Source organism: Phyllostomus hastatus, unplaced genomic scaffold, assembly GCF_019186645.2.
Source record: "Phyllostomus hastatus isolate PE091 unplaced genomic scaffold, TTU_PhHast_1.1 phas_scaffold_216, whole genome shotgun sequence".
NCBI lineage: Eukaryota > Metazoa > Chordata > Mammalia > Chiroptera > Phyllostomidae > Phyllostomus > Phyllostomus hastatus.
Window position 1 is genome coordinate 22,911,479 of NW_025334018.1, and position 24,243 is coordinate 22,935,721.

Consider the following 24,243-nt stretch of genomic DNA (forward strand, 5'->3'; position numbering starts at 1 on the left):
CGCAGGCGCAGTAGGCATGGCCGTACCCTGGGCGCCCGCGCGGGGTCGCGCGGCGCCGCTGATCCGCCAGCGTCCGGCATGACGGGCTGGGCTCTCGCTTCTGCCCCCGCCTCGCTGCAGCGCCATGGAATGCCTGCGGAGCCTGCCCCGGCTCCTGCCGCGCGCGCTGGGGCCGCCCCGGCGCGGACTGTGTCCCCTGGCCTGGGGCCTGACCTCCGGGCGCGCCGCCGGACTGCTCGGCGGGCGCCGGGCCACGCCGCCCGGCGCACCCTGCGGGCCCCGCCTGGCAGGTACGCCCGCCCGCGGTGACCTCGGGCCCCTGCTCCACCGCCCCCCGGCCGCCGCGAGTCCTCGGCCTCCGGCCCGCCCCTAGCCCGACTCCGGCCCGTTCTTGCGGTCCCCTGTGCAGAGCTCTCCGCCCGAGTGCTCTGGGCAGCTCTGGCTTTAAAATCCAGTTTCACCCTTAGTCATGAAGATCGGGCTCATTCACCCGAAATAGTTGCCTTAGTTTCTCCTGCCTGCCTCCTACCTACCTCTTCCTCGCGGGCGCGGTGACGTTTGTCCAGGTAACGGGTGGGAACGCACTTGAAAGGGAGACTTCGTGGTAAGAGCTGCTCGTAAAGATGTAACGTGCGTGACCCGTGCAGCCGACAGCCAGCGGTCGGGAGGCCGGGAGGAGGACGCGGACTTAGGGTTGTTTCACCATTAACGTTTCCGCCCATGGGAGAAAGTGGTGCCGACACCGCCGAGAAACCAGCGGCATTTAAGTGTTGGCTTCTCACCACTGCACTGTCGTCGGATGAGTGGTCTCAGCTGCGCCCCCAACGCAGCCCAGCGCCTCCCCCCTTCCCAGCCCAGTGGAGAGCCTGAGTCGGGTCCATCCCAGGTTCAGCCCAACTTATGTTTTAGGACTTTGAGAGCCAGAACCTCATCCTGGTAGCGCTTCACGTGACTCATCAGCAATCGCTGATTTATGCTCTGCCGCTCAACTCGGCTCAGCTGATCCTTAGCGCGCAGTTTGTATTTTGCAAAAAGGGTAACGAGCCTCAGCTGCTAACCAACTCCACGAGTCGTTGAAAGTAGGTAATGAGAAGGAGTAAGATCAGAGCTGAGGATGTGTCTGCACATTCTGTGGGTTCAGTAGGATTACTGTGGAAGCATGAAGTAATTGGTAGTGTTTTTACACTGCTGCCCACTCTCCTCATGTTTATTATTTTAAACAGTGTTTTTTGTTAGATACTAAATTGACAGTACTTCAGAGCTCACCTCAACGCAATCTAATCACGTGTTTTAAATTTCTTTTCAAATAAAGATTTGTCTTCACCCCAGTTCAGGTGGCTATTTTATAAGCAGTAAAAATAAGTGTTTCTGTGGAAAATAAGTTAATACAAAGAAGTAAAGCTTGTAGGTTGCATGACTTACAGGTCAAGCAAATAATCCTGATATCGGAATGCTGAAAACTCAGCAGTACTTGGGGTCTGTTTTCTAAAATATATCTACCAAATGATTTGCATGAAGAGCCTTATTAAATCATGCAAAAAAGGTCTTTTCTTTTGGTCTCAGAACACTGTTGTGCAGTTGTGCATCCACGTCAGATAAGTTTGAAGGAGGAGGGTGGCTGGAATGCACGATTACTCTGCCGCCTCACCTAAGACATTTTAAAGATCGTTCCCTGTTAAACCTAACAGAATCACCTACACATATTAAAGTGCACAAATGTTTCTTTTTCCCTCTAGGAAAAAGATTCAAAAAATAACAAAGTAGTGTGAAGACCACTTAAAATGAGTGTTGTATCTAAGCTACATGTGAAAACCAGCCGTGTGATCACAGGAATTCTCTGATTCATCCTTCAGGTGAACTGTGCCGGTTAGGATCGTCCGATGTCTCCCAGGCCACGTTAGCCAGTGTAGCCCCGGTGTTCACCGTGGTGAGTACGTTTGGTTCGCGTGATAACTCAGAGCAGGTACTTCTCACGCTTACTGCGTCAGCCGGGTTGGACTGGTTGGCCAAGATTGGCTTATTTTTTTATTTATAGTCATTATAGTTGTGAGTCCTGGTGCCTCTGTGTTTGCTCAGTCAGTGACACCTCACCAGTGACTCGGAGCCCTTCTTCAGTGCCAGAGCAGGGCGTGGGAATCACAGGGCGGCACTTCCCACCCGAGTGCAGCCATATCTCGGAGATGTTGCAGGTTCAGTTCCGGACCACCGCAGTAACGCTAGTGTTCCAATAAAGCAAATCATCTTTTTGCTGGTGGAGGGTCTTGCCTTCAATCTGTAAAAAGCACACGTGTGAGGTGTAATCAAGCCAAGCACAGTGACACGAGACCTGTCTGTCCTCAGCACTTCCTGTGAATCCATCAAGTCCTTGAAGCCTGCTAGCTGTGGAGGGCTCGCCCGGTGCCGCGCCACATTGACGTGCGCAGAAGCACTGTGCAGGCCCACAGCGTAGTCTTTAGGAGTGCGTGCTTCGAAGGGCATGGCCCCCGCCACTCTGAAACGGAACAAGAATGAATAAAAGAATGCAACCTCTCTGAAATGGTTCAGGAAAAAATGACTGAAATAACAAGAGTCGTGTATCACACGTATATTTAGAGAGATAAATAAGGCCATGGGGGCAAAGTGTTAAAGAGCAAGTAGGTGAGAGTTACGTGGGAATTGGTTGTAATATTCTTGCATCTTTTTTTATAGGAAGTGTAATTTTAAAAATGTTTGCTTTGAGCCAGAGTTCCTACATTCAAATCTCAGCCCTGTCTTTTACTACTAACAGGTGGACTTGGACAGGTTATGGTAACATCATTGTGCCTCAGTTTGCTCATCTGTAGACTAGGCACAATGGTACCTACTTTATAGAATTGTTGTAAGGTTTATATCAACTCACATGTGTAAACCCTTCACACATGATAACCATTCACTAGATATTAGGCATTATTATTATTAGCCTACTGTTATTTAGGCTTATTAACATAAGACTTTTTCTTTATAAACTGTATATATGTACAACAAAATAGCCCCAGAATGACATGTTGCAGTTTTTGCTGTTACTCAGTGTTCCAGAAGGTTGGCCAGTTCAGCTGCACAAGAATGCAAAAATCAGATGCTGAATATTGAAAGCAGGTTCTTTGCAGGGGAAATCATTGCCACCAAGAGCAGTTAAGAAAATCAGTTGATGCTACTTGAAATAACGAGACTTTAGAAAGGGAGCCAATAAGCTCACATTTAATGTGAGTTGCATTACACAGTAAACATCCATGGTTTTATGGTCTTATGTTTCAAATCAGAAAAATCCCATTAAGCTCTGGCTGGTGTAGCTCAGAGGACTGAGCAGGGGCCTGCGAACCAAAGGGTCACTGGTTTGATTCCCAGTCAGGGCACATGCCTGGGTTGTGAATCAGGTCCCCAGTAGGGGGCGCATGAGAGGCAACCACACATTGATGTTTCCCTCTCCTTCCCTTCCCTTCTCTAAAAATAAATAAAATCTTTAAAGAAAAAGAAAAATCCCATTAAAATGACAGCTAAATATTGAGATGCTGAAATATTTAGTATATTAAATTGAAAGGAGGAGAGACTGCAAGGGAGAGTGTCTAACATGAGTATATTTAATAGGAAAAGACTGAAAGGTCAGTGATAGAATATTAGCATTAGCATAGTGTTCTCTAAAGTTTGTCATTTCAGGTGATTAGTTTTATTTTACCTTTATTTTAAAATTTTCTGCAGCAGATGTATGTATTTGTGAAGCACATTTAAGGAGGAAAGCTAGTCTGTGTTACGGAAAACACCCAGCTTCCCCGGGGGGCGCATTTCCCTTTAACAGTGATGCGTCGTGGCGCTGGCTGCGTGTGCGTGTCCATCTCGTCTCTGCCAGGAGCACCACGCCGGGATGCGTACTGCGGGGTTTTGTTGTGTGGGTGACACGGCATGCACGTCTCCAGGGCAATTCCCCCGACTTGGGTTGCACCCACCACGTCTGAGAGTGTCTTTCTGAGAATGCGTGTCGGATAGTAATTAGTGCGGCCCAGCACGCCGTGACTCGTGGCCTGTTATTATTGGACATCTCCAAACTCGACTGTGGACAAGTATTACAGAAAAATGCCTCCTCTCACGAGATAAGTGCGTTTTCTGCTGCATGCCCTCTCTCCAAGCTGTCAGAAGAGGCCTTTCCTGTAAATCCTAGTCGATTGGACAGTACCCACCAGATAACCTCACAGCCTCCCTGGACACTTGAGTCCTGGGAGGACACAGTGGTTCCGGTGGTCAGCGGGAGAAAAGACAGGAGGCACACGGAGCAGCGCCGGCATCTCCTGGTCGGCAGGTGGCCTTGAGTGTCCGGGGGATGCTTGGCCCTGTGCGACAGCCCCAGGGCGAGGGCGCAGTGAGGTCCGCCGGGGCTCAGAGCCCCACGCGCTCCAGTGGCCCCAGTGCAGGCGTCTCTGAGGGTCCCGCAGACGCAGGTCCCGCGCTCCCCCAGGACCCTGGCTTCCCACCGAGGGTCCCGCGCCATCTACCCTCCGTGGCATTTTTACAAGCAGTGTTGCCTAGTAACACAACTTGGTCACATTTCCAAGACCCACGTAGAAAGTTAATTCAGGTCAGATCTGCCCAGCAGAGGAAAGGGGAGTCTTCCCGCCTGGACTCTACCCGCCGTGCACTGAGCGAGGGGCAGTCAGGATGTCCATCTGCGTCTCCGTCTTCCTGAGACACGGTGCCGCTGTGCAGTGTAACACCAAGAACAGCTACGAATTTGGGAGGAACTAATATTTTGTTTTTGTTTTCTCTCTCCAGACGAAATTTGACAAAGAAGGAAAGGTTACTTCTTTTGGTGAGTACCTTTGAGCTGCTTCTAAGCCCCTCTGAAAATCAGTGATGCGGGAATCCAGAGAAATGCAGACCTCGCGGTGCTTTCAGTAGAGGGCCCTTCGGGGCGGGTGCGCGCCTGAAGGGCCTTTCCTCTGCGTCCGCCCCTCGGCCGGCGCCTGGCCGGCACTCGAGGGACGCAGGCCTGCTCCCTGGGTCCCTTCTTTGGTCTCCCGCCCCCCGCGGGCCACTGGCGAGGCCGCCGCACGCGGAGCAGGAGGGAGCCGGACGGACGCCGCCCGAGGCAGCTCCGTGCAGCGCACCCGCCCGTGCCGGGGTTTCTCGCGCGTAGCTCCGTCCGAAGACGGCGCCGTGCACTGCGCAGCCGCAGGCGGTTTGGCGCAGGCGCAGACCGCGCGCTCACCGTGGGGCGCCGTCCCTGAGCGGACTCGCGGGGTCAGGCAGAGCGAGCGGGGAGTGACTTGTTCTTCTTCTGTGCTCGAGCAAGAAGAAGGAGACTCGGACTAAGCTCTTCACAGACCTAAACTGCTGGGGATGATGACGTGGCGGCCAAAAAGATAGAAACTAGGGTGCTGGGCAATCCCCGTTAGAAAAGGGGGACGGTCCGTGGGGCCGGAGGTGGCCCCGGCGCCGGCCGTGCGCTGAGGACTGCCCTCCCCTTGCAGAGAGGAAGAAGACCGACCTGTACCAGGAGCTGGGCCTGCAGGCGCGCGACCTGCGCTTCCAGCACCTGATGAGCATCACCACCCGGAACAACCGCATCATCCTGCGGATGGAGGTGAGTGCGCCCTCCGCGCCGTAACGCGGCGGGGCGACCTGGCTGCGGGCGTGACCCGCGGCCCACGGAGGCCTCACGTGGGTGCCGCCCAGGGGCCTGCGGCTCTGCGCCGCGCGCGGGGTGCGTGTCACCCCCGGTTTCTGACGGTCGGGAAAAGAGCCTGATGGACAGCGACTGACGTTGGTTTCGGAGGGCAGTCACGTGTGGTCACAGCTGCCCAGAGCCGTTCTGGCTTCCCGAGGCCCAGGACCGCCGCTCGGCCGGGGGTTTTGCCTCCGGAACGCGCCGCACCTCCCCGTCTGCTGCGAGCACAGCGGGCCCGGCCCGACTGCCCCGGTGGTTCCGAGTGACCGCGGGCGGGAGCCGTTCGGTGGCCGAGGGCGACGGCTCCGACCAGCGGAGGGGACACGGGTCCCCGCGGTCCTGGCCCCGCAGTGCCCGCCAGACTCGCGGTATCCGGAAGGTCTCTGGCGGTGCGCTTCGCCCGTCTCTCTAGAGTTAATAAAAGATAAAATAGGGGCGCCGGCGTCCCCGGGCGATTTCCCGCAGGCGGCGGCCCTCCCTCCCGCCGTCAGCAGCCGGCGCCTGGGAAACCGGCGTCTCGGTGACGGGCGGGAAAGTGCGTGATGAAGCAAATTCGGCGTTTTAACTGCATCGGAGGCACGTGTATCGTTCGCTGTGTAATTTTTCTGCACAAAACCTCTCATGGTAAAATGTTGGAAAATCCAAAAAAGAAAAGGCCCTAATTTTTGTGCCGCTGATACAGCGGCCACAGGCCGCCCCTCGGTGTTATTCTCCCGACGGGAAAGACGCCGGGTTTCCCTCTAGAGCCCATTTCCCGTCCCGCTCCGCAGTGTTCGTTCGTGAACGGAACGCAATCCTGCGGGCTCCGAGACGTCCCCGTCCCAGCGGATGCGCCGCGTCTCACCACTTCCGGGTGTGCCGCGCGGACTCCCGCGCGCCTGCGCAGCCGCGGCCTGCGACCGCGCTCCCTGCTGTGCGGGACCGTGCGCCCCCGGGACCGCAGTTCGTGCTCCTTCCTCCCCCCACCTCCGTCCAGTCCGCCCCCCCCCCCCCCGCCCGCGCCCCCGGCGCAGCCAGCAGCTGGTTCTCGTGTCCGAGTGTTCTGCATCGCTGTGTGTTCTGTTTCCGCGGGTTCTGCGCGGGAGAGCAGCCGCGTGCTGCCCGTCTCTCTCTCTGTCTCACTCCGCTCCCCGCGCTCCCTGCTGGGTCCGCCCCTTCCTTGTCGCGGGTGGCAGGGTTTCATTCCTTTTTGCGGCCAAGTCGTAGTAGATCCTACGTCTGCACCCCACCTCCCCCGTCCACGCGTCCGTCAGCGGGCTCGCAGGCGGCCTCCACCGCTCGGCCGCCGTGAAGAACGCCGCGGTGAGCCCGGGGCGCAGACGCCCTTTCCAATCGGCGCGTTTGCGTTCTCCGGACGCATTCCCAGAGGTGCGGTCCCTGGGTCCCAGATCCATTCTCAGTCTTCGAGGGAGCCCCGCACCGTTTGCCACGGCGGCTGCCCTGGTCCGCGTTCCCACCCAGATCCTCACCAGCACCTGCTGTTTGTGGGTTTATTGACTTCAGCCGTTCTGGCAGGTGTGAGGTGATGCCTTGTGCTTCTGATTTGCATTTCTCGGGTGATTAGTGGCGCTGAACCTCTTTTTATGCACTTACTGGCCATCTGTATGTCCTCTTTGGAGAAATGTCTACTTGGGTACTGTGCCCATTTTTTTAATCCTCATCTGAGAAGATGTCCATTGATTTTTAGAGAGAGGAAAGGAAAGAAAAAGAGAGAGAGAAACATCAATTGGTTACCTCCCGTTCATACCTCGAAGGGGTGGAACCCACGCCCTTTTGGTGCAGGGGGCCAGGCCCCAGCCGACTGAGCCAGCCAGCCAGGGCTCCCTCCTGACCGGTGACCGCCCCGTGTGGGAGCGGGGCCTGTTCCGGGTCTCCGCCCCTGCCGCCAGTCTGGTCGCGGCTTCCTCCTGTCCGTGGTTACAGGGCTTGTGCCCCGCCGGTGTGGAGGCGGCGAGCACGGTGCGTGCCTGTGCCGCCATCTTGGCCGGAAGTCCCTCGGGTTCTCAATTAGAGCTCAATGTGATGTTGTGTCTGCGTAGTTTCAAATTGGCTTAGTGTGTTTTGGTGCTATTTGAAAAAGGAAACATTACCATTTCAGCCAGACTGATCATGATTAAATTTTAAAGCGTACTGAATATGTGACTTTTGATACCTTACCCTGTTTCCTTTATTTCCTGTTTTTCTCACGATTACCCTGAGGTCTTAATAAATATATAACTTTTTAGCTGCAGTTCTGTTGACACTGAGTTGACGGTATCAAGAGTTACATATACTTTAGGCTTCTTCCCTTTAAAGAAAGAGTGTGGAAAGCAAATGAACAGTTGAGGTTTAACCCAAACTTGAGAGTATTAAGGGCTGTTTCACGAATGCTATCTTTCCTCCATCTTGATACCTTGCAAATACGTGTGTGTGTACATACATACATACATATATCTTCTTTCCCCCCACAGTATTTGAAGGCTGTGATAACTCCAGAGTGTCTTCTGATACTAGATTACCGTAATCTAAACCTGGAGCGGTGGCTGTTCCGGGAGCTCCCTGCACAGCTGGCTGGAGAGGGTCAGCTGGTCACGGACCCGCTCCCTTTTGAGTTCAGAGCCATGGAGGCACTCCTGCAGTATCGGGTGAGCTGCGTGTGTGGCGTCTCGCACCTGTTCTGGTTCAGCACGCTGCTGAGCTGGAAGGCGGCACGGCGGTATTGAAAGGCCGTGTTGTTCTGCAGATCAGCACGCTGCAGGGGAAACTGAGCGTGTTGGAGCCCCGCATCCTCGACACGCTGGAAGCGTTGGTGGATCCCAAACACTCCTCTGTGGACAGAAGCAAGCTGCACATCTTACTGCAAAATGGCAAGAGGTAGACAGCTGTCTTGCGCTTCTCCTAGTAGTTTTCACAGTGAAATGTGTGGCAGAAACTCAAGTACAGATGAATGTGATTATTTCCTGCTTTTAAAATACCAGCTGCCCTGGCCGATGGCGGGGACCTCCTGTGAGGGCCACCGGAGTGGGAGCGTGGCCTCGGCGGGTGCTGTGCAGAGGGCGCAGAGGGACGCGCGGGAAAGCCGGGGCCACTCTGTGAGGCTGCTGTGGCTGGGAGGTGGCTCTTAGTCTGCACGTTGCATGGCTCTGATCCTTTCTGTGCCCCCCCCCCACCAGCCTGTCCGAGCTGGAAACAGACGTGAAGATGTTCAAGGAGTCCATCCTGGAGATCCTGGACGAGGAGGAGCTGCTGGAGGAGCTCTGCCTCACCAAGTGGAGCGACCCCGACGTCTTGTGAGTGTGCGCGCTGCTCTGTGGCCGCTCTCGGGGGCACTTCTCACAGACCGCAGTCAGACCGCAGGCCTCTGCCGTCCCCTGCGCACTGGGAAGTCAGTTCCCCTTCCGGGCCCGCTCCAGCCCCGTGGGCACTGTCCGAGTACTCGAGTGCCTCGTGCTCGTTCTTTGTAGCCCAGCGCCAGAAATCAATGCCCTTCCGCAACGTGCGTGGTGTACGCGGCCTGTCCAGACTTTTAATTATTACCTGTGTTCCCACAGGTAGAAAGGGTTCTTCCCGCAGAGAGGCCCGGTGGCAGAAACTGGAGCACACCCGTCCCTCTCGTTTGCTTGCCAGGCCTCTGCTGGCGGGCAGCATCCCTGACCTGCCGGCGGGCGGCGGGTGCAGGGGCTGAGGCCGGTGTGTCGGTGGCGCTCGTCCGTGGGAGGCCCTGTGTCCACCTGGGGAGGGAAACGCTGTGTGTGCGCATTTCCAGTCTTTGGTCTCGTTCTCCCTGATCGGTGCTACTCGGCCAGCTGGTCGGCACTCGCGTGCCGCGTTTTCCTGTCGCTGGTCGTGCGGTGGGCTCGCCGGCCTGTGCCGAGAGGGGGCCTGTGCCTGGGACGTGCCCAGGGTCAGGGACACTGCCACGCACAGCCTGGCCCCAGTCACAGTCGTGTACGGACCAGAGGCACGCGTGCTCGCTGGCGGCTGAGTACGACGCGCTGATCGGTGGTGTGGGTCCTGAGGGTGCGGCGCCCACGCGGGGCTCGCGGGTGACGTGGGCTCTTGTGACTGGAGTGAGCAGAGCAGCGCCGGCATCGACCACGCGGAGGAGATGGAGCTGCTGCTGGAGAACTACCACCGGCTGGCCGAGGACCTCTCCAACGCGGCCCGTGGGCTGCGGGCGCTGATCGATGACTCCCAGAGCGTCATCTTCCTCAACCTGGACAGGTGGGTGCCAGGGGCAGCGGTCTGTGCGTGGAGCGCGCACGTGGGGCGACCCGGCGAGCAGGGAGGCCCACCTGTCCCCCTCGCCTCTGCGTGGCCACGTGTCCCCGGAGGTCTGGGCTCGGCCCCTGCTGTGTGCTGCGGGGCCCGTGACCTCCCTGTTGTCCCTCCAGCCACCGCAACGTCATGATGAGGCTGAACTTGCAGCTGACCATGGGGACCTTCTCTCTCTCGCTGTTCGGGCTCATCGGAGTTGCTTTTGGGATGAACTTGGAATCTTCCCTCGAAGAGGTGAGAGTGTATTATTTCAGTAGCTTGGGGTTTATTTTTCAAGGGTTTGAAGGCCATTCTGAGGCGGGGGTGGCAGAGCGGAGACTTGGGTGCAGAGAGAAAGGGGGGACTGGGGCGGGGCGCCGTAAGCAGAGGGGGTACACATACGACAGGCGGGAGCGAGCCAGTGCTGAGGGCCAGTGGGTCCGAGTGGCGGGGGGGACAGTGTGGGGTCGTGTCCACTTGTGGAGTGCAGTGAGGGTTCGATTTCTTTTCTGTGGATGGGAACCGGCAGAGGCTTTGAGCCTGAACCCAGGCAGCTGGAAAGTTCAGAAGTAGCTGTGCCCTCCTTTGTGGCGGAGACCGACCTTGCGTGTCCAGACGGTGCTTGTGTCCGGACAGTGCTTCTGGGGCCCCTGAGGGTCCCCAGCCTGTGGCCCCAGGACCCTCGTGCCGGCCCCGTCCTCCTCCCTCCCACACTATCATGGCTACGAGCCACCTTGATGTACACGACTCGCTGTACAAGGAAACCCACTTCGTACCTGATGCCTGCCCCCGCCCCGCCCCCGCCACCCAGGGAGGGGAAGGGCCTGTGGGAAGTCCTTTCTGCCCATCGGCGCGTCTCTGGACTCTCGGGGCAGTGGTGGTTTGGGGAAAGTCCGGGGGCGGAACCCGCCCTCGGGCTGACCTGGGCTGTGCTCTCCCGCAGGACCACCGCGTGTTCTGGCTGATCACGGGCATCATGTTCATGGGCAGCGGCCTGATCTGGAGGCGGCTGCTGTCGTTCCTCGGGCGGCAGCTGGAAGCGCCTCTGCCTCCCGTGGTACGTGGGGGGCGGGGCCCGGCAGGGGGGCGGGCGGTCTCGGGCTCCTTCGTGTCCCTGTTGGCTAGATCCGCCCTGCGCCCCGCCCCCCGCCCCATGGTGTCGGTGGGAGAGTTAAAGATCACCACGCGAGTAACAAATGAGCACAGTGCCCAGCCCACGAAACAAGGTAGAAATGCCTCCTTGGGCGGCGCACGCGGCAGGTGTCACACCTCCGGACAGAGGCCAGCGGTCCCTCCCACAACTGAGGCGTGGACGCTGCTGGGCGGGTGCCCTTCTCCCAGCCGTTCCAGAAGGGCCCCCTGACCGGGGCCTCCTCCCCCAGACACACAGGCTGACACTGTTCCCGGCTTCCTACAGGTGGCCTCTTTGCCCAGGAAGGGCCCGCAGGCGGACAGGAGGGCGGACGTGCGGCACAGCTTCCGGCCGGATGGGTTGGGGCCCGGCAGGAGTGTCCTCCCGGCGCCCCGGTGAGCGCGCCGTCTTGTGCAGCGCCGCAGCAGAGCCCTGGTGCCTTCACAGACGCGGAGGCCCAGAGACGTCCCTGGGATCTACGCTACGTCGTCTGGTGATGAAACGCGGCAACGACAGTCCTGGAACTGCACCTTTTTTTTGGGGATTCCGAGTAAACCAAAGTACCTGCTTTGTAAGAGGCCAGAACGCTGCTGTCTGCCAAGCTGGAGAGCCGCTCCTGCAGAGCGTGAGCCGGGGCCGACCTAACCCTGGGTGGTGGCGTAGAGCTCCCTCTGCGCGGGGGGACAGCAGTTTCGGGCTCCGCGCAGCCAGGAGGCTGGACAGACCCCCCCCCCACGTGGGCCACGCGGCCGCAGCTCAGGGTGGGCCCTGTCCTCGTGCGTCTGCTGCCTGCCAGGTGACGGGACAGCCAGCAGGTCGGCCTCAGCACAGACGCGGGAGGCCCGTGCCCCGAACCCCCGGCCTCATCTTCTCGTGCCCGCCCCCTTTTATCAAAGGGGGTGATGTTAGTGTCGGGTGGGTTCCCACTGGTTAACGTCTGCGGATGTGGGCTTGGGGGGAATTTCCATCTGTCGCTGGTTTGCAGCTGCCTCGGTTGGGCCCTGACCTGCAGTTGGAGGTGTCCACCCCCTCTGGGACAAAACTGTGTGGCCTCTGACCCTGTGTGTCGTGTGTCCCCCCCGCCCCCTCGACTGGCAGGAGGGCAAGAACGCTGGGCCTGCAGCCCCTTCTGTCCCCACAGCCAGAGCTCTGGGGTCGGAAGGAGCCGCTGACCCCTGCCCGTCTCAGTGTGGCTGCCCTCTGCGACGTCTCCCATCCCCCTTCGCATTTCTGGAGGGTGAAGGCAGTTACACTGCCTGTGAGGTCGAGCACCTGGGAGGCACCACGCGGCCCCAGCCCAGCCGCAGTGGGGGCACCGACACCGTCAGGTGCTGTCGGAGGAGGTGGTGCTGGGGCCCTAGACCGGGGGTCTGGTGACAGACGGAAACTCGCTGTTCCCGCAGCTGATCTGAGAGAGGGCGGGCGGCTTCCCTGCACTCTGCTGTGGCCCTGCGCAGCCACCAGGGGGCGCTGGGGGCCGGGCTGGGGCTGACCTCACAGGTCTGGAAGAGGGCAGATTCCACGTGGCGCACCGCGGCCGATTGTGGCCGTGTTACTGGGGAACAGTGACGACCACTTAACCTCGACAGGGCACCGGCGCCCAGAGCGCGGAACGCGGCTCTGCTGCGGTCGGGCGCAGAACGGGTCTGGTCCTCTCCTCCCGGCGTCAGTGTGCGGCTCTGGGTCCAGAGACTCAGCTGTGTCTGGGCAAGGCCAGGGAGAACCATGCACCTACCTCACAAGTCTGACCCGGGGACGCACCGACGTGCTGAGAGGTGCCCATCTGGCTAAGGTTCCGTGGTGGAGCCCACGCCCAAGGTGTGCCGAGTTGGGTGGCTTTAAGTTCTCAATTACACACACACACTGAGCCCCACCTGCTCTTGGGAAGCAGGTGACAGAACGCCAGGTGCTTGGTCAGGTGGGGCCGTAGGTGGCCTCATCCCAGGAGCCACGCACACGCGCAGGGCCCACCCAGGAGCTAGGTGGGGCAGGCCTCTCAGATGCAGGGGCGTGGTGGCCCAGGTGCCCTTCCCCGGCCTCGACTGGCAGGCTGTGGGGACTGCCCACTACGGCACTGAAAGCTGCTCGTCTGAGTGAGCTATTCCCAGGTTGTGCAGAGCTGTTCTTGGAATGGCAGCAGCAAACTCACACTGTGAACGTGGGAGTTATTTGAATTAATACCTGTGGAGGCGGGTCTGCTGGGCGGAGCCTGGCACGGGGAGCCCCCACCTCCACCCACCCACCCACCAGGCCTGCCTGAGGGGGACCCCAAGCGGTGCCGGTTCTCCTGCCTTGAAGACAGTTGTCACAAAGAGACTACAAATATATGTAAATGTGATCTGATGCCTTGAAATAAATTTTGCGGTAAATTGTGTAAGTTCAGATTTGTGTTAATGAGACAAAGTTAGCGTATTTTCATCCAGAATCAGTGCTTAGAGCTACAGGGGACACCTAGTGAAAGCTGAACCCACCCGCTGAGACAGACGCCGGCCTGGCCGTGTCCGTGTGTCCCGCAGGCTGCCTGGAGCACCGGGCCATCGTCGAGGGAGGGTCAGGAGGGCTCAGCGTGGAGTCCGTAGTGCCCGTGGGAAACTTGCTCCCGGCCCCACCTGGCGCTCACTGTCCGGGGTGTTCGGGCATCAGGGAGGAGGAACCCTTGGGTGAAGCGTGGGCACAGGTGGACACGCCTGTCAGCTGGTGCGGTGTGACGTCCCGGGTGACGGACCTTCCCTGAAGCGTGTGCCGTCCACTCGCCCACACGCACACCACTTGCGCGTGGACACGGCCGAGGAGCCCCTGGTCCCCGGAAGTAAACCCCCTGCTAATCAACCGCGCTCCTGGCCGGCCGGCCGGCCGACGCCGTGTGTGCACTTCAGTTCCTCCTGGTGCCCCTCCCCTGCCCCCCGGTGTGTGCCACCTCCCTCCTCGGCGGGACCGCCGTCCCCGAGAGATGACCCTTCCCCGCCTCCACCCCTCCCCGCGGGGTCTCCGGGGGGGCCCTTCCCCAAAGAGCACGGAACTGGGACACCAGTTCGCACCCCCTGAGTCTGGACCCCGGAGCGGAGGGTCGCTTAGTGTGTCACGTGCCAGCGCAGCCGCCTCTCCGGAAGCGGGGGATGGGGACGTCTGGTTTCCTCGCCGGCCCTTCCCCGCGCGCCCGTGGAAAAGGTGGGGGCACCCACAGGAGGACGGGACCCCGCCGTTCACCAGCAACCCCACGCCCCTCAACCCCCCTGCTCCTGCTGTAACTCTCCCCATTCCCCGCGCCCCCCGCTGCCCTCGGATGGGCAGGGGCCCCCGACTTTGAAGGCAGTGTGTGGGGGTCTTCCCAAGGGCACCGGAGGACAGCCGGCCGCAGGCGTCGAGCACAGGTGGCGAGCAGGACAGGGCATCTGCAGGGGAAGCGGGGAGGGCAGCTTGGGGCGCGCGTGGCGGTGTGGGATGGCAGCTGGTGTTGTCCCCGACATCCGGCCATGCATGTCTGCCCTCCCAGGAGCCTCGCCTCCTTGCAGGGTCCACCAAGGCTCGGGGGTGTGCCCCTCTGTGCCCCGTTGTCCGCCAGACCAGAGGGGCGAGCGGCGAGGCCGTGGGCAGGCGTCAGTCTGAGCGGAGGCTGTAGACGTGCAGCGCCCCGGAGAGCCGGGCACCCAAGGAGCTCCTGCCTGCAGCCACCACGACTTGGTTCTGTGGAGACACGGCCGGCGTCGGTCAGCAGGCCGTCCCCGCAGACAGAGGGGCCCGAGGGAGCTGCTGGCGCAACCCGGAGCGCCTGCGGCAGGGGCCATGGGTGACCTGCTCCTCACACGGGCCCGCTCGGCCCAGGTGTGCGAGGCCCTGCGCCAGTGAGGGCCGGGCGGCTCCATCCCGACCACGGGAAGGAGGCAGGGCTGGGTCGCCCCGGCCTGGGGGATCTGAGCACCTCCGCGTCCCAGCCTCGCCAGAAGAGGCGGGGACCGTGGTGGTCGGTGTGCCCCCTGCCCCCCCAGCTGGTGGGAGCCAGGGTGGACGTGTGGGGAATGTGCATAAAGCACGTGGGTTCCTGATACCGTCTGACTTCTGGAAGATGAGTAACATTTAAACGGAAGCCCAGCTTAGGACACAGTCGTCCTCGGACTAGACCGTTTGCCGACCCTCCCTGTGCAGACAACGCTGGATTTTTGTTACTGGGCGTCCGCCCCTCCCTGGGGTGAAGCCACGGCCGTGCGCAGAGCTGGCCGCTAGGGGGCGGGCTCAGCGCAGTTGCCGGCTGGGCGCGCGCCTGTGACCGTGGCAACCGCCTTCCTTTTCCTTCCCTTCCCAGGGGCAGACTCTCTCCCCTCCTCACCAGCACGCTGGACGCTGGCTCAGCCCCGTGCCCTGTCCTCTCCCCACACGGGCGCTCGGGCTCTGGGTCAGTGGGGTCCGACCAGAGCCCCGTGGTGGTCTGCACCCACTGACGTTAGCATTCAGAGTGCCTGCACCCTGTGTTTTGCAGCAGAGGGTGTCTGAGAGTTTCAGCCACAGGGACGTTTGCACAACTACACAGACACGCAGAGCAAGACTGCTGACCACAGCACCGCCTGTGACGGGGGAAAGCAGGGGACAGTGAGGGGGCACCCACGGGGGTGGGGGCCGAGGAAACGCCGTAAAGTACCGCATCTGGACAATCAGACTCTCTGTGGCAGAGTGCCGAGCTCTGCGTGTGTGTGCCAGCACCTGTGTGGGAGGAGCCACAGAGAGGGCGGCCAGTGAAATGGAGGCGGCTGTGTGTCCATCTGTCCCCGGGTCACACGGGACCTCACACCACAGGGCCAGCCCGGGTGCTCAGTGACGCACACCTGAGGCTCAGGGGACCGAGTCTCGGGAACAGCTCGATAGCCTGGGTCCCACTGAGACCCGTGGGCGGCAACACCGAGTCCCCTGCTTTTTGGTCATTCACGCGTGCAGTGACCGTTTCTGGCCGGTGGGCAGGACAGAAAGGGGCAGCCCGCGGGGCCGGCCTGCGCCCAGGGCGCCACTGCGGGGTCGAGGGGGCCGCTCCCGGAGCCATGGCCCTGCCTGCGGTGTTGGGGGGTGTGCTCTTCTTTCCAAGGGGAAAAGAAAACCAGAAACAGCTACAGAGTGGCCCTGGCCGGTGTGGCTCAGCGGGCTGAGCACTGGCCTGCGAACCGAAAGATCACCGGTTCAATTCCCATCAGGGCACAGGCCTGGGCTATGGGCCAGGTCCCCAGTAGGGGGCGCACGGGAGGCAACCACACGTGGATGTTTCTCTCCCTCTTTCTCCCTCCCTTCCCCTCTCCCTAAAAAGGAAATCTTAAAAACAAAACGAGAACGCCCCAAGCCTCAGCCCTGGGACAGACAGACACCAACAGCACGGCGGGGGACGCACCTTGTCCTTCGACCGGACGGTGACCACGGAGCTCCCGAACCTCGAGCCTGCCTGCGGGGGGACAGAATCTGGGGTCACGGCGGCCCGGAGACACACCCCATGCGGTGGGATCAGCTTGAGCTGGGGGGAAGGGCCGCCCGCGCCATTCCCCTCCCCCCCCACCCCGGTGGGAGGCACTTACCTCTGGAGAGATGAGCACGTGCTGGGCCTGGAGGGAGAGGGAGAGGGAGAGAGAGGGGACGGTCAGCGTCCCCCCAGCCCCTGGGGGTTCGTTCTCACAGCCGCTCCACCCCCCACCCCCCGAGACCACGTTTCTGCAGCCGCCCCAACAGCGTGAGTGCCCCTGGCGGCAGAGACCCCACTCGGGGGACCCCCGCTCAGGACACAGATGTGCGGAGGCATCTGCACGTGAACATTTCGTGGCAGCGGTTGGGTGAACGGTGTTCACCCACAGAGGGAGCACTCCAGCACGGGGTGCGGTGCGGTGCACGGAGGCAGGGAGCGGGCCCCCGCGGTGCGGGCTGGTGAGAGCCGTGCGGCCGAGTCACGCTCGGAACCGCGAGGGCCGTGCGAGCCGCCGTTCGGACCCGCGCCGGGCGAGGCCGGGAGTGCGCCAGCCTCCTCGCATCCCCGCGCTGCTGCTGCTGCTGCTGCCCGCAGGTGACGGGGGCCACCCCGCCCGCCCGCGCGCGCCCCCAGGGCCTCGTCTGTGACGGGGACCGACACCGGCTCAGTTCGGCGGCTCTGAGGGGTTCAGTGTGTCGAGTCCCCAGAGGGAGACTCCAGGCGAACCAACAGGCATCATCTCTGGGGAGCGGGACTCCAGGCAGATGACTTTTAGTTTTCTTCGTGTCTCGTAGTTCTCAGATTTTTACAACGGTTTTTAACATGAGAAGTGAGTGAAAGCCTGTTTCTAAGTTTGAAAGCGACGGCCCGGTGCGCCAGGCCCAGGAGAGGACGCGGTGAAGCAGGACACGGGGGCGGGCAGGAGGGGGTGAGCTGCCACCGGCTCGGTGAGCTTGGAGAGACGGCGGGCCCCACGGCAGCCGCGGGCGCGGGGACGCTACCTTCTCCTCTGGGCACGGCGACAGCCAGGACCTGCACTTGCCCGTCACGTCGCCGAGGAGGGTGCGCTTGCCGCTGTAGACATAGACCCGGCCGTCCTCGCCCCCGACCAGCCCGGAGGTCAGGTCCGCTGTCCGCAGGGGGGCCGCCACGATGAGGTCGTCTGCGGGCGAGACCGGCGGGGGGGGGGCGCGGGGGGAGTGAGGCCACTCCCTGCCCCCTGCCCCCATGGCCCGCCGCCCTCCTGCTCCCCTCCCACGGGGCACCTCTGCCCTGACAGTCGAGGCTTTGGCTCCCCTCTGGTCGGCAGGTGGCAGCCGGCACAGCGGCTCCGCCGTCACCTCCTTCGAGAAGGACAGCTGCCTCCTGCACACCTGGTGCTGGTCCCACCTGCCTCGCCTCCAGGCCCGTGGGCCAGGAGCGGCCGGTGGCTGGGGCAGAGCCTCCAGGCCCAGCTCAGGGCGGGCTCGGGGCCCGACGGTCTCCTACCCACGCCGTCACCGTCCAGGTCGCTCAGGTGCAGCGCGCCCCCATAGCGCGAGAAGCGGCGGTCTCCGCTGAAGCTGCTGAGCAGGGCCGGCTGCAGGTCGGGCGTCAGCTCGTACATCCGCGTGGCCCCCCCTTGGTGCAAGGTCATGGTCAGGAAGGCCATCCTGGACACGTCGTCTGGAAGGAACCACACACGTCAGGGCCGCCACTTGTGCACTCACACGTGTGACAACGGGACGTGGAGCACGGATCGGTCCCTGCCCCCGCGTCAGGCTTCCGTCCTCGAGGGACGCGGGTCTCACGGTCACACAGCAGCAGAGCCGGTCAGGCGCGGCTGTCGGGGAGGCCCAGCACGGTCAGCTCAGAACACCGCCGGACAGCGGCCCCTCCTCCCTGCCTAGCCCCCAGGACGCCTGCCCCACGGCCGACCGCCTTCCCTACGTCCCACGCCGCCCGTGTCCCCGCCCTGACCCCAGCCCTTTGGGTGCAGCCCTGACCCCAGCCTTGCTGGGGGCCCCGCCCCGTCCCGGCCATTTCCAACGTCCCCCACACCCTGTGCTGTCCGCCTGGAGCCCACGGCCTCTGCCGGCCAAAGCCAGCCCCTCCCGCGGCATCCGGCACAGGTGTCCCCTCCGCCAGGAAGCCCGCCGCTCCCCCCTGCCCCCTTGCTGCCCCCCGCCTGCCACCACAGGCCCCCTCGCACGTCCCGTGTCGGGCTGTCCCTCCACACCGAGGAGACCGGGTCGGCAGTGCTGTGCGCTTTGGGCGTCTCGGGGGCAGCACGGGGGCGGCACAGGGCCGCGTCCCTGTCTCCCAGACACTCGGCTCACCGAGCAGTTTCACACAAGGCCCCTCCGAAGCTGCCCCATCTAAGACACCCTCGTCTGGGACAGGCTTGATGCCAGAAGGGGCACCTCCCCGAAACAGGGGCTGCGGGTGGGTGGGTGGGTGGGTGGGCGGCCCTCGGTGGTGACGCTGACGTCAGCACCAGTCAGGGCTGTGGGCAAACGGAAGGCCGATCTCACCGTCCCCGACGACCCCCCGCCCTTCATCTCTCGGCAGCCGGTGGGGACCAGACCTGACGCCAGCAGCCGGGGAGGACACGGGGGCGCTGGGAGCTTTCACATGCAGCACCGCACCTGCCCTGGCCCCCGCCGCCCAGGGCGCCGCCGTCACAGGCCACGTGAAACCCCACGGGTCCAGAGCGGGGGACCCGGGAGAAGCCCACCTTCCCGTCCTGGGGGACCACCCAGCAGCAGCAGCAGCTGGAGCTCCTGTGCCCACCCAGCCACGGGGAGGGGGTGGCGGCGGCGGCTCCTCCCTCGGGCTCCCTGGACAGCAGGCGTTTCGGCGCCCGTGCTGGGTTCTGAGGCGGGAGGGTTGGGGCCTCCAGCCCCGGCCGGGAGAGGAGACCAGACTTGCCAGTGGCCCTCCTGGGGGGCCAGGCAGGCGGCGACACCCACCCTCAGGGAGGGCCAGTCCCTCCCCCAAGGCCGCACGGCTGGCCGCTCGTCGAGAGAGGGAGCGTGCAGGCCCCGGTCGGTTGGGTCCCAGGGCCACATCCCATCCCGTCCCCCCGGCAACCGGCCAGGGGCCGCAGGACCTACCGTGCGTCGGGGCCCCGACTAGCAGCACCGGCTTCCGGGTGCCGTTCATCATCACGTGGCCACTGGACAAGGAGGTGCCCAGCTTCCCCATCGCCTGGGAGGGGGAGCGGTGGGAGGGCAGCTCAGAACAGGTCCCTCCCTGGGGTTCCCCGTCGGGGGGTGGGGTGGGGTGGGGGGAAGGGAGGGGAGGACAGGCGGCGCCCCACCTTGTCCCCGGAGATGGTGAACGTGCTCCGGCAGCGCGGCGGGAAGTAGCCGTACACCCGGCCGAGGCTCTGGCTCTGCTTCCTGTCGTGCGAGCGGGACGCAGAGGCCCGGCTGGAATGCAGGGTGCAGAGTGTCAGGGGTGCAGAGTGTCAGGGGTGCAGAGTGTCAGGGGCACGGGGTCGGGGGCCGGCCACCTTGCCCCTCCCGTGTCCTCACCCGACCACGGGCATGGGGTGCCAGGCCCTCCGGTGCAGGCCTGCCGCTCCACCCCTGCTGACACCCACCCCGGCCGCCTGGTGACCTCGCAGGAGGGGAAGGGCCCCAGGTGGGCAGAGAGGTCGCAGGGAGAAGGCGGCCATCGGCGGCCAGGGAGGGGGGCCTCCGGAGGAACCAGCTCTGCAGACCCCTTGACCCCGGACACCCGGCTCCAGAACTGGGGGGGGGGGGGGCGGGGATCTGTGCCTCCCCTGCAGCAGCCCAGCAAGGTTCTGGGGGACATTGCCCCCCCGCCCCAGGGCCTCAGCTTTCCCTTGCGGGGTGAGGGCTGCACAGCCCGTCCCCGTGAGCCCGCCCACGCCCGCGCACCTGCTGGCGTTCCTCCAGGTGGGGCTCCCCACCAACAGCAGCGTCCTGTTGCCCACGCTGACGCCATGCAGGGAGTGCCCCAGCCAGGCGAAGTCCTCCTCGCCCCTCACCAGCCAGTCGGCCGCCGCCACAGTCAGGTTCCCTGCAGGGGACGGGGCGGGTGGGGGGGGCTGCTCGCTTCACGCCGGAGGGGAGAGGCCGCGTGTCTGCCAGCACTCCCGGACGCCCCTCCCGCGCCTCCCAGGCCACGGGAGAAACTTCTAAAGCTCAGGTCCGTGGCCTGAGGGACACTATCAAGGGGCTGTCTCAGGCGCTGAGAGCACCCCGGGTGCGGGTGTGTCCCTGCCCTGTCACGGGGAGACAAAGATGGGCTGGACGTGCAGCCGGGGCCTCTCTGTGTGCTGACTCCGACCGCGTCACCGGACAGGACACCTGTGGGTGGGGGCCTCCGGGAAACCCGGGTGGAGGGACACAAGGAGGAAGGGAGGCCACGTGGACGCAGAAGCCCAGGGACCAGACGGCTACCTCTGCGGCCGCGGCCGGGGCGGGAATAGAACGCGGCCACCACGCCCCTCTGCTTCCCTCCGCCCGGCGCGAAGGGGCAGCCGGCCACCAGGTCGGGCTCGCCGTCCCCGCTCACGTCGGCGGCCAGCAGCGTCCAGCCCAGGTTGCAGTGCGTGTCCTGAGGGGAGATGGAGACCTCGGTCCCCTGCCCCGGCCTGGAGCAGCTGGGGCGCCCGAACCTGGCAGGGGGGGTGGGGGGGGTGGGGGGGACCGGTGAGGGGGGCTGGAGGGGTGCCAGAGGTGGCCCTCATACCTGACAGGAGACGGTGACGTTGGGGGACGGCGACAGGCCTCCCTCCCGGGAGCCGAAGTGGATGTACACGGCGCCCTGGGCCAGGACAAACCCAGGAGGCAGGGAGGTCGGCGCGGCCCAGACTGGGGACCCCAGTGGGTCCCCAGTCGGCCCCCGAGCCGCCCCCAAGGGCCACAGCACTAGGGCTGACACACCCACCTGCACCGTGCTGCTGGGCGGCAGCGCCTGGTTCTGCGAGTAAACCGTGCCCCCTCCCCGAGGCCCCTGAGCCCCGTAGTGGAGGTGCGTCTGCCGCTGCCCCCAGGGCCTCGCTCGGCTGAGCAGTGGGGAGACCCTGCCCCCCAGGCACCACCCCCTCGGGCTCTGGCTCCACCCCTCGTGCCACGTGTAAGAGCGTCCCGTGGGGGCCCAGGCTGCCTGGGAGGCCTGCTGGACGGGGTCAGGGACCGTCCCGGCAGTCCCCACCCCACCCCCACCCCCTTGTCCCCATGAGGAGCAGTGATGGGACCCTCTCTGTCCTCCTGGAAAGGGGACAGACAGCCGTCAGGACTCGGCCACCTGGAAGCAGCGGTGCCAGGTGGGAGCCCAGGTGGGAGCCCAGGTGGGAGGACAGCAAAGGGTCCCGCCCCGGTCACGTGACTGCACCCCAGCAGGACGTGCCCTCACTCCCGCAGGCCGGGAGACGGCGTGGCTAACGCGTGGGGCGGCAGGGGGGTTGCGAGGAGGGGCCAGGGTCTGTGCCGGACAGGACAGCGCCCGGGGCCCCTCTGCTGGGGCGGCCGGAAGCTGCGACCACCTGGGACGCACCCCCTTCACCACCACTCACGGCTGGGGGAGAGCAACACAGATGCTGGGCGTCGTACCCCTCGAGGCCCACCCGAGGCCGGGAGGCGGGAACAGGCGCCACCAGGCAACTGAGGTCACCTCAGGGACCCCAAGGGGGGCCCAAGGTCACCCTCCCCAGACGCTGGGCCTGTTCCCCCCCCACCCGGCTGCTATCTGCGGAAGCCCCGCCCAGCACTGGCCGCCCGCCCCTGGGGCCCTTCCCACCCCCCACCTCGCCCCACCCCCCACCTCGCCCCTCCCCCCACCGCCCGCCTTACTGTGTACGTGAGCTGCGCGGAGCCCACCGAGGGGGCGCCCACGGCCAGGTCAGGCACGCCGTCCCTGTTGAAGTCCAGCACGGCCAAGGCCGAGCCGAAGCGACCTGCAGGCTGAGGAGACACGGGGGCCCCTGGGCTGAGCCGCAGCTCCGACAGCGCCACCGAGTCCCGCTGGGGGGGGGCCAGGCCTGGGCCGCCGCCACCCGTGGGCTCGGGCACGGAACTGCGTGTCCCCGGGGAGCACCCCCACGGCAGGCGGCTGCTCCACCCACATCTCCCACTCGCGGCGCCGGTGGGCACTGCGGCCCCCCCACCAGCGGCACAGCCTGGACAGTTCCTGCAGTTCCAGAAAGTTCTATCGGGGACACGGTCCAGCACGCTGCTCTAGCACACTACGGGGACTGGGGCATTCTTGTCATCCCCACGTCCGCGGTTTACAGATGGAAACTCAGTCACTCAGGGAGAGTTTTCCCCTGAGGTGGGTTTTCTAGACCTTTCTCCCACTGTCTGGAATTGGCTGAGATGGAAAGTGACGGGGGTCTGTGCCCCATGCGCCCATGCAGGCCACCTGGACCGTCCCCCGTGCAGTGTCTGCAGCGGGGCCGACCCCCCAGAGCAGTGGGTCCCACAGAGTCCGGACCGGCGCCGGCCCCCGTTCCGACCAGCACTGCGGGGACGGGGCGGGGGGGACGGGGGCGGGGGGGGACGGGGGGAGATGGGGGGAGACGGGGGGATGGAGACCCTGTGCTCTTCCCCTTCTCCGAACCTGCTACCAACACTTGGCTGAAATAAAACAGTCCCGTGAGAACACACAAGTGGCTTCCCACTACCAGGCCATCACGGCCGCTTAGAGCACTTCCAGGTCACGCGTGAGAGAGAGAGAGAGAGAGAGGGAGAGAGAGAGAGAGAGAGAGGGAGAGAGAGAGAGAGAGGGAGGGAGGGAGGGAGGGAGGGAGGGAGGGAGGACGGCGTCAGACCGAATCCAGCGGCCAAGTGACAGCAGGGACGTGGACCCGCTTCCCGTGGGAGGAGCCACGCAATGTCCGCCCCAGTCGTCAGTCACTCCCGCTGTGCCCCCCGTCCCCTGGCCCCGGGGCCGCGCCCGGGAGGCGGGCTGCGGCCACCGATGGGAAGTGGGGGCGCTCACCTGGGAGCCCTCCAGGACCCCGTGGGCCTCCTCGTCCAGGTCCAGGTCGATGGGGGGCAGGCCCAGGTCGCTGCCGTAGACGATGTACACGCGCCCCACGTGCACGTGGCCGGGGCGGCTGTAGCCCGGGGCGCCCACCAGCAGGTCGCCGTGCCCGTCCTGGTTGAGGTCGGCCGAGGCCATCACCCTGCAGGGACAGAAAGAGGACGCGTCGCAGTGTCCGCTGAGCCCCGGGTGACCTGGTCTCGTCCTCCCGCCTGGGGTCCAGCACTTGAGCTCCCCTCGCCGGTTCGCCACCCCACCCGGCCGCTGGGAGTACTCGCGCCTGAGGTTGTGCTGTGTGTGTGTGACTCGGCCCTGCTCGTCGAGGAGAAAACCGTGGACCAACTGACCACGACGCTGGACAAGGCCAGGCCCCGAGCCCCTGCCGAGCGCCCGGCAGCACGCCCAGGACCCAGGACCTGCAGACCCAGGCCCGGGCAGCGCGGCGCCCGCCGGTCTGTCTGGTGGAGACAAGCTCTGGGCAGTGGTCCTGGACTCCCACCGCAGCCCAGAGCCGGCCCGGGGCTGGGACAGACTGTCCCACATACGGCCATTTGCAAGCCAGACTCCGTGACCAGAATGCCTCTGCCGGCTGGAAACTCCAGGGGCCACTCGTCCGTCCTGGTTCTTGCTGGCCACACGGTGGCGCTGCTGTGCCCTGCGCTCCGGGGGCCGGACGCCGGCCAGCGTGCGGTGCCGGGAAGGAGCCGCCCCCCACCGCAGTGTGGCCGCCAGCCCAGCTCGGGCCAGCGTCACCTGCCACTCCCGGGG

General features: G+C 63.7%; 2 protein-coding genes across 3 annotated transcripts in view; one reads left to right on the forward strand and one right to left on the reverse strand.

Moving 5' to 3' along the window:
- MRS2 (magnesium transporter MRS2) lies at window positions 1-13,416 on the forward strand. Its single transcript, XM_045861763.1, has 11 exons — window positions 1-290; window positions 1,854-1,927; window positions 4,780-4,816; window positions 5,478-5,590; window positions 8,125-8,298; window positions 8,397-8,527; window positions 8,827-8,943; window positions 9,725-9,877; window positions 10,048-10,165; window positions 10,854-10,967; window positions 11,328-13,416. Exons 1-11 carry the CDS (start codon window positions 125-127, stop codon window positions 11,439-11,441), a joined length of 1,311 nt encoding a protein of 436 aa, XP_045717719.1. The 5' UTR covers window positions 1-124; the 3' UTR covers window positions 11,442-13,416.
- GPLD1 (glycosylphosphatidylinositol specific phospholipase D1) overlaps window positions 13,412-24,243 on the reverse strand; it is a 25,504-nt gene continuing 14,672 nt past the window's right edge. For both annotated transcript variants that reach the window (XM_045861762.1, XM_045861761.1), the window contains exons 15-26: window positions 23,431-23,617; window positions 22,284-22,394; window positions 21,181-21,255; window positions 20,889-21,045; window positions 20,364-20,505; window positions 19,778-19,889; window positions 19,572-19,665; window positions 17,965-18,141; window positions 17,478-17,638; window positions 16,592-16,618; window positions 16,411-16,461; window positions 13,412-14,726 (exon numbers count right to left, since the gene is read on the reverse strand). In XM_045861762.1, coding sequence (XP_045717718.1) covers window positions 14,640-14,726; window positions 16,411-16,461; window positions 16,592-16,618; window positions 17,478-17,638; window positions 17,965-18,141; window positions 19,572-19,665; window positions 19,778-19,889; window positions 20,364-20,505; window positions 20,889-21,045; window positions 21,181-21,255; window positions 22,284-22,394; window positions 23,431-23,617 — 1,381 coding nt within the window. In that variant the 3' untranslated portion in view covers window positions 13,412-14,639. The remainder of the gene's footprint in view (window positions 14,727-16,410; window positions 16,462-16,591; window positions 16,619-17,477; window positions 17,639-17,964; window positions 18,142-19,571; window positions 19,666-19,777; window positions 19,890-20,363; window positions 20,506-20,888; window positions 21,046-21,180; window positions 21,256-22,283; window positions 22,395-23,430; window positions 23,618-24,243) is intronic.

What these genes read in the sequence shown, in the direction of transcription:
- MRS2 (XM_045861763.1), top strand. Translation starts at nt 125, where the DNA reads ATGGAATGCCTGCGGAGCCTGCCCCGGCTCCTGCCGCGCGCGCTGGGG. An exon ending in AGGAAAGGTTACTTCTTTTG is followed by an intron (nt 4,817 to 5,477) that starts GTGAGTACCTTT and finishes CTCCCCTTGCAG; the next exon opens with AGAGGAAGAAGACCGACCTG. An exon ending in GCATCATCCTGCGGATGGAG is followed by an intron (nt 5,591 to 8,124) that starts GTGAGTGCGCCC and finishes TTCCCCCCACAG; the next exon opens with TATTTGAAGGCTGTGATAAC.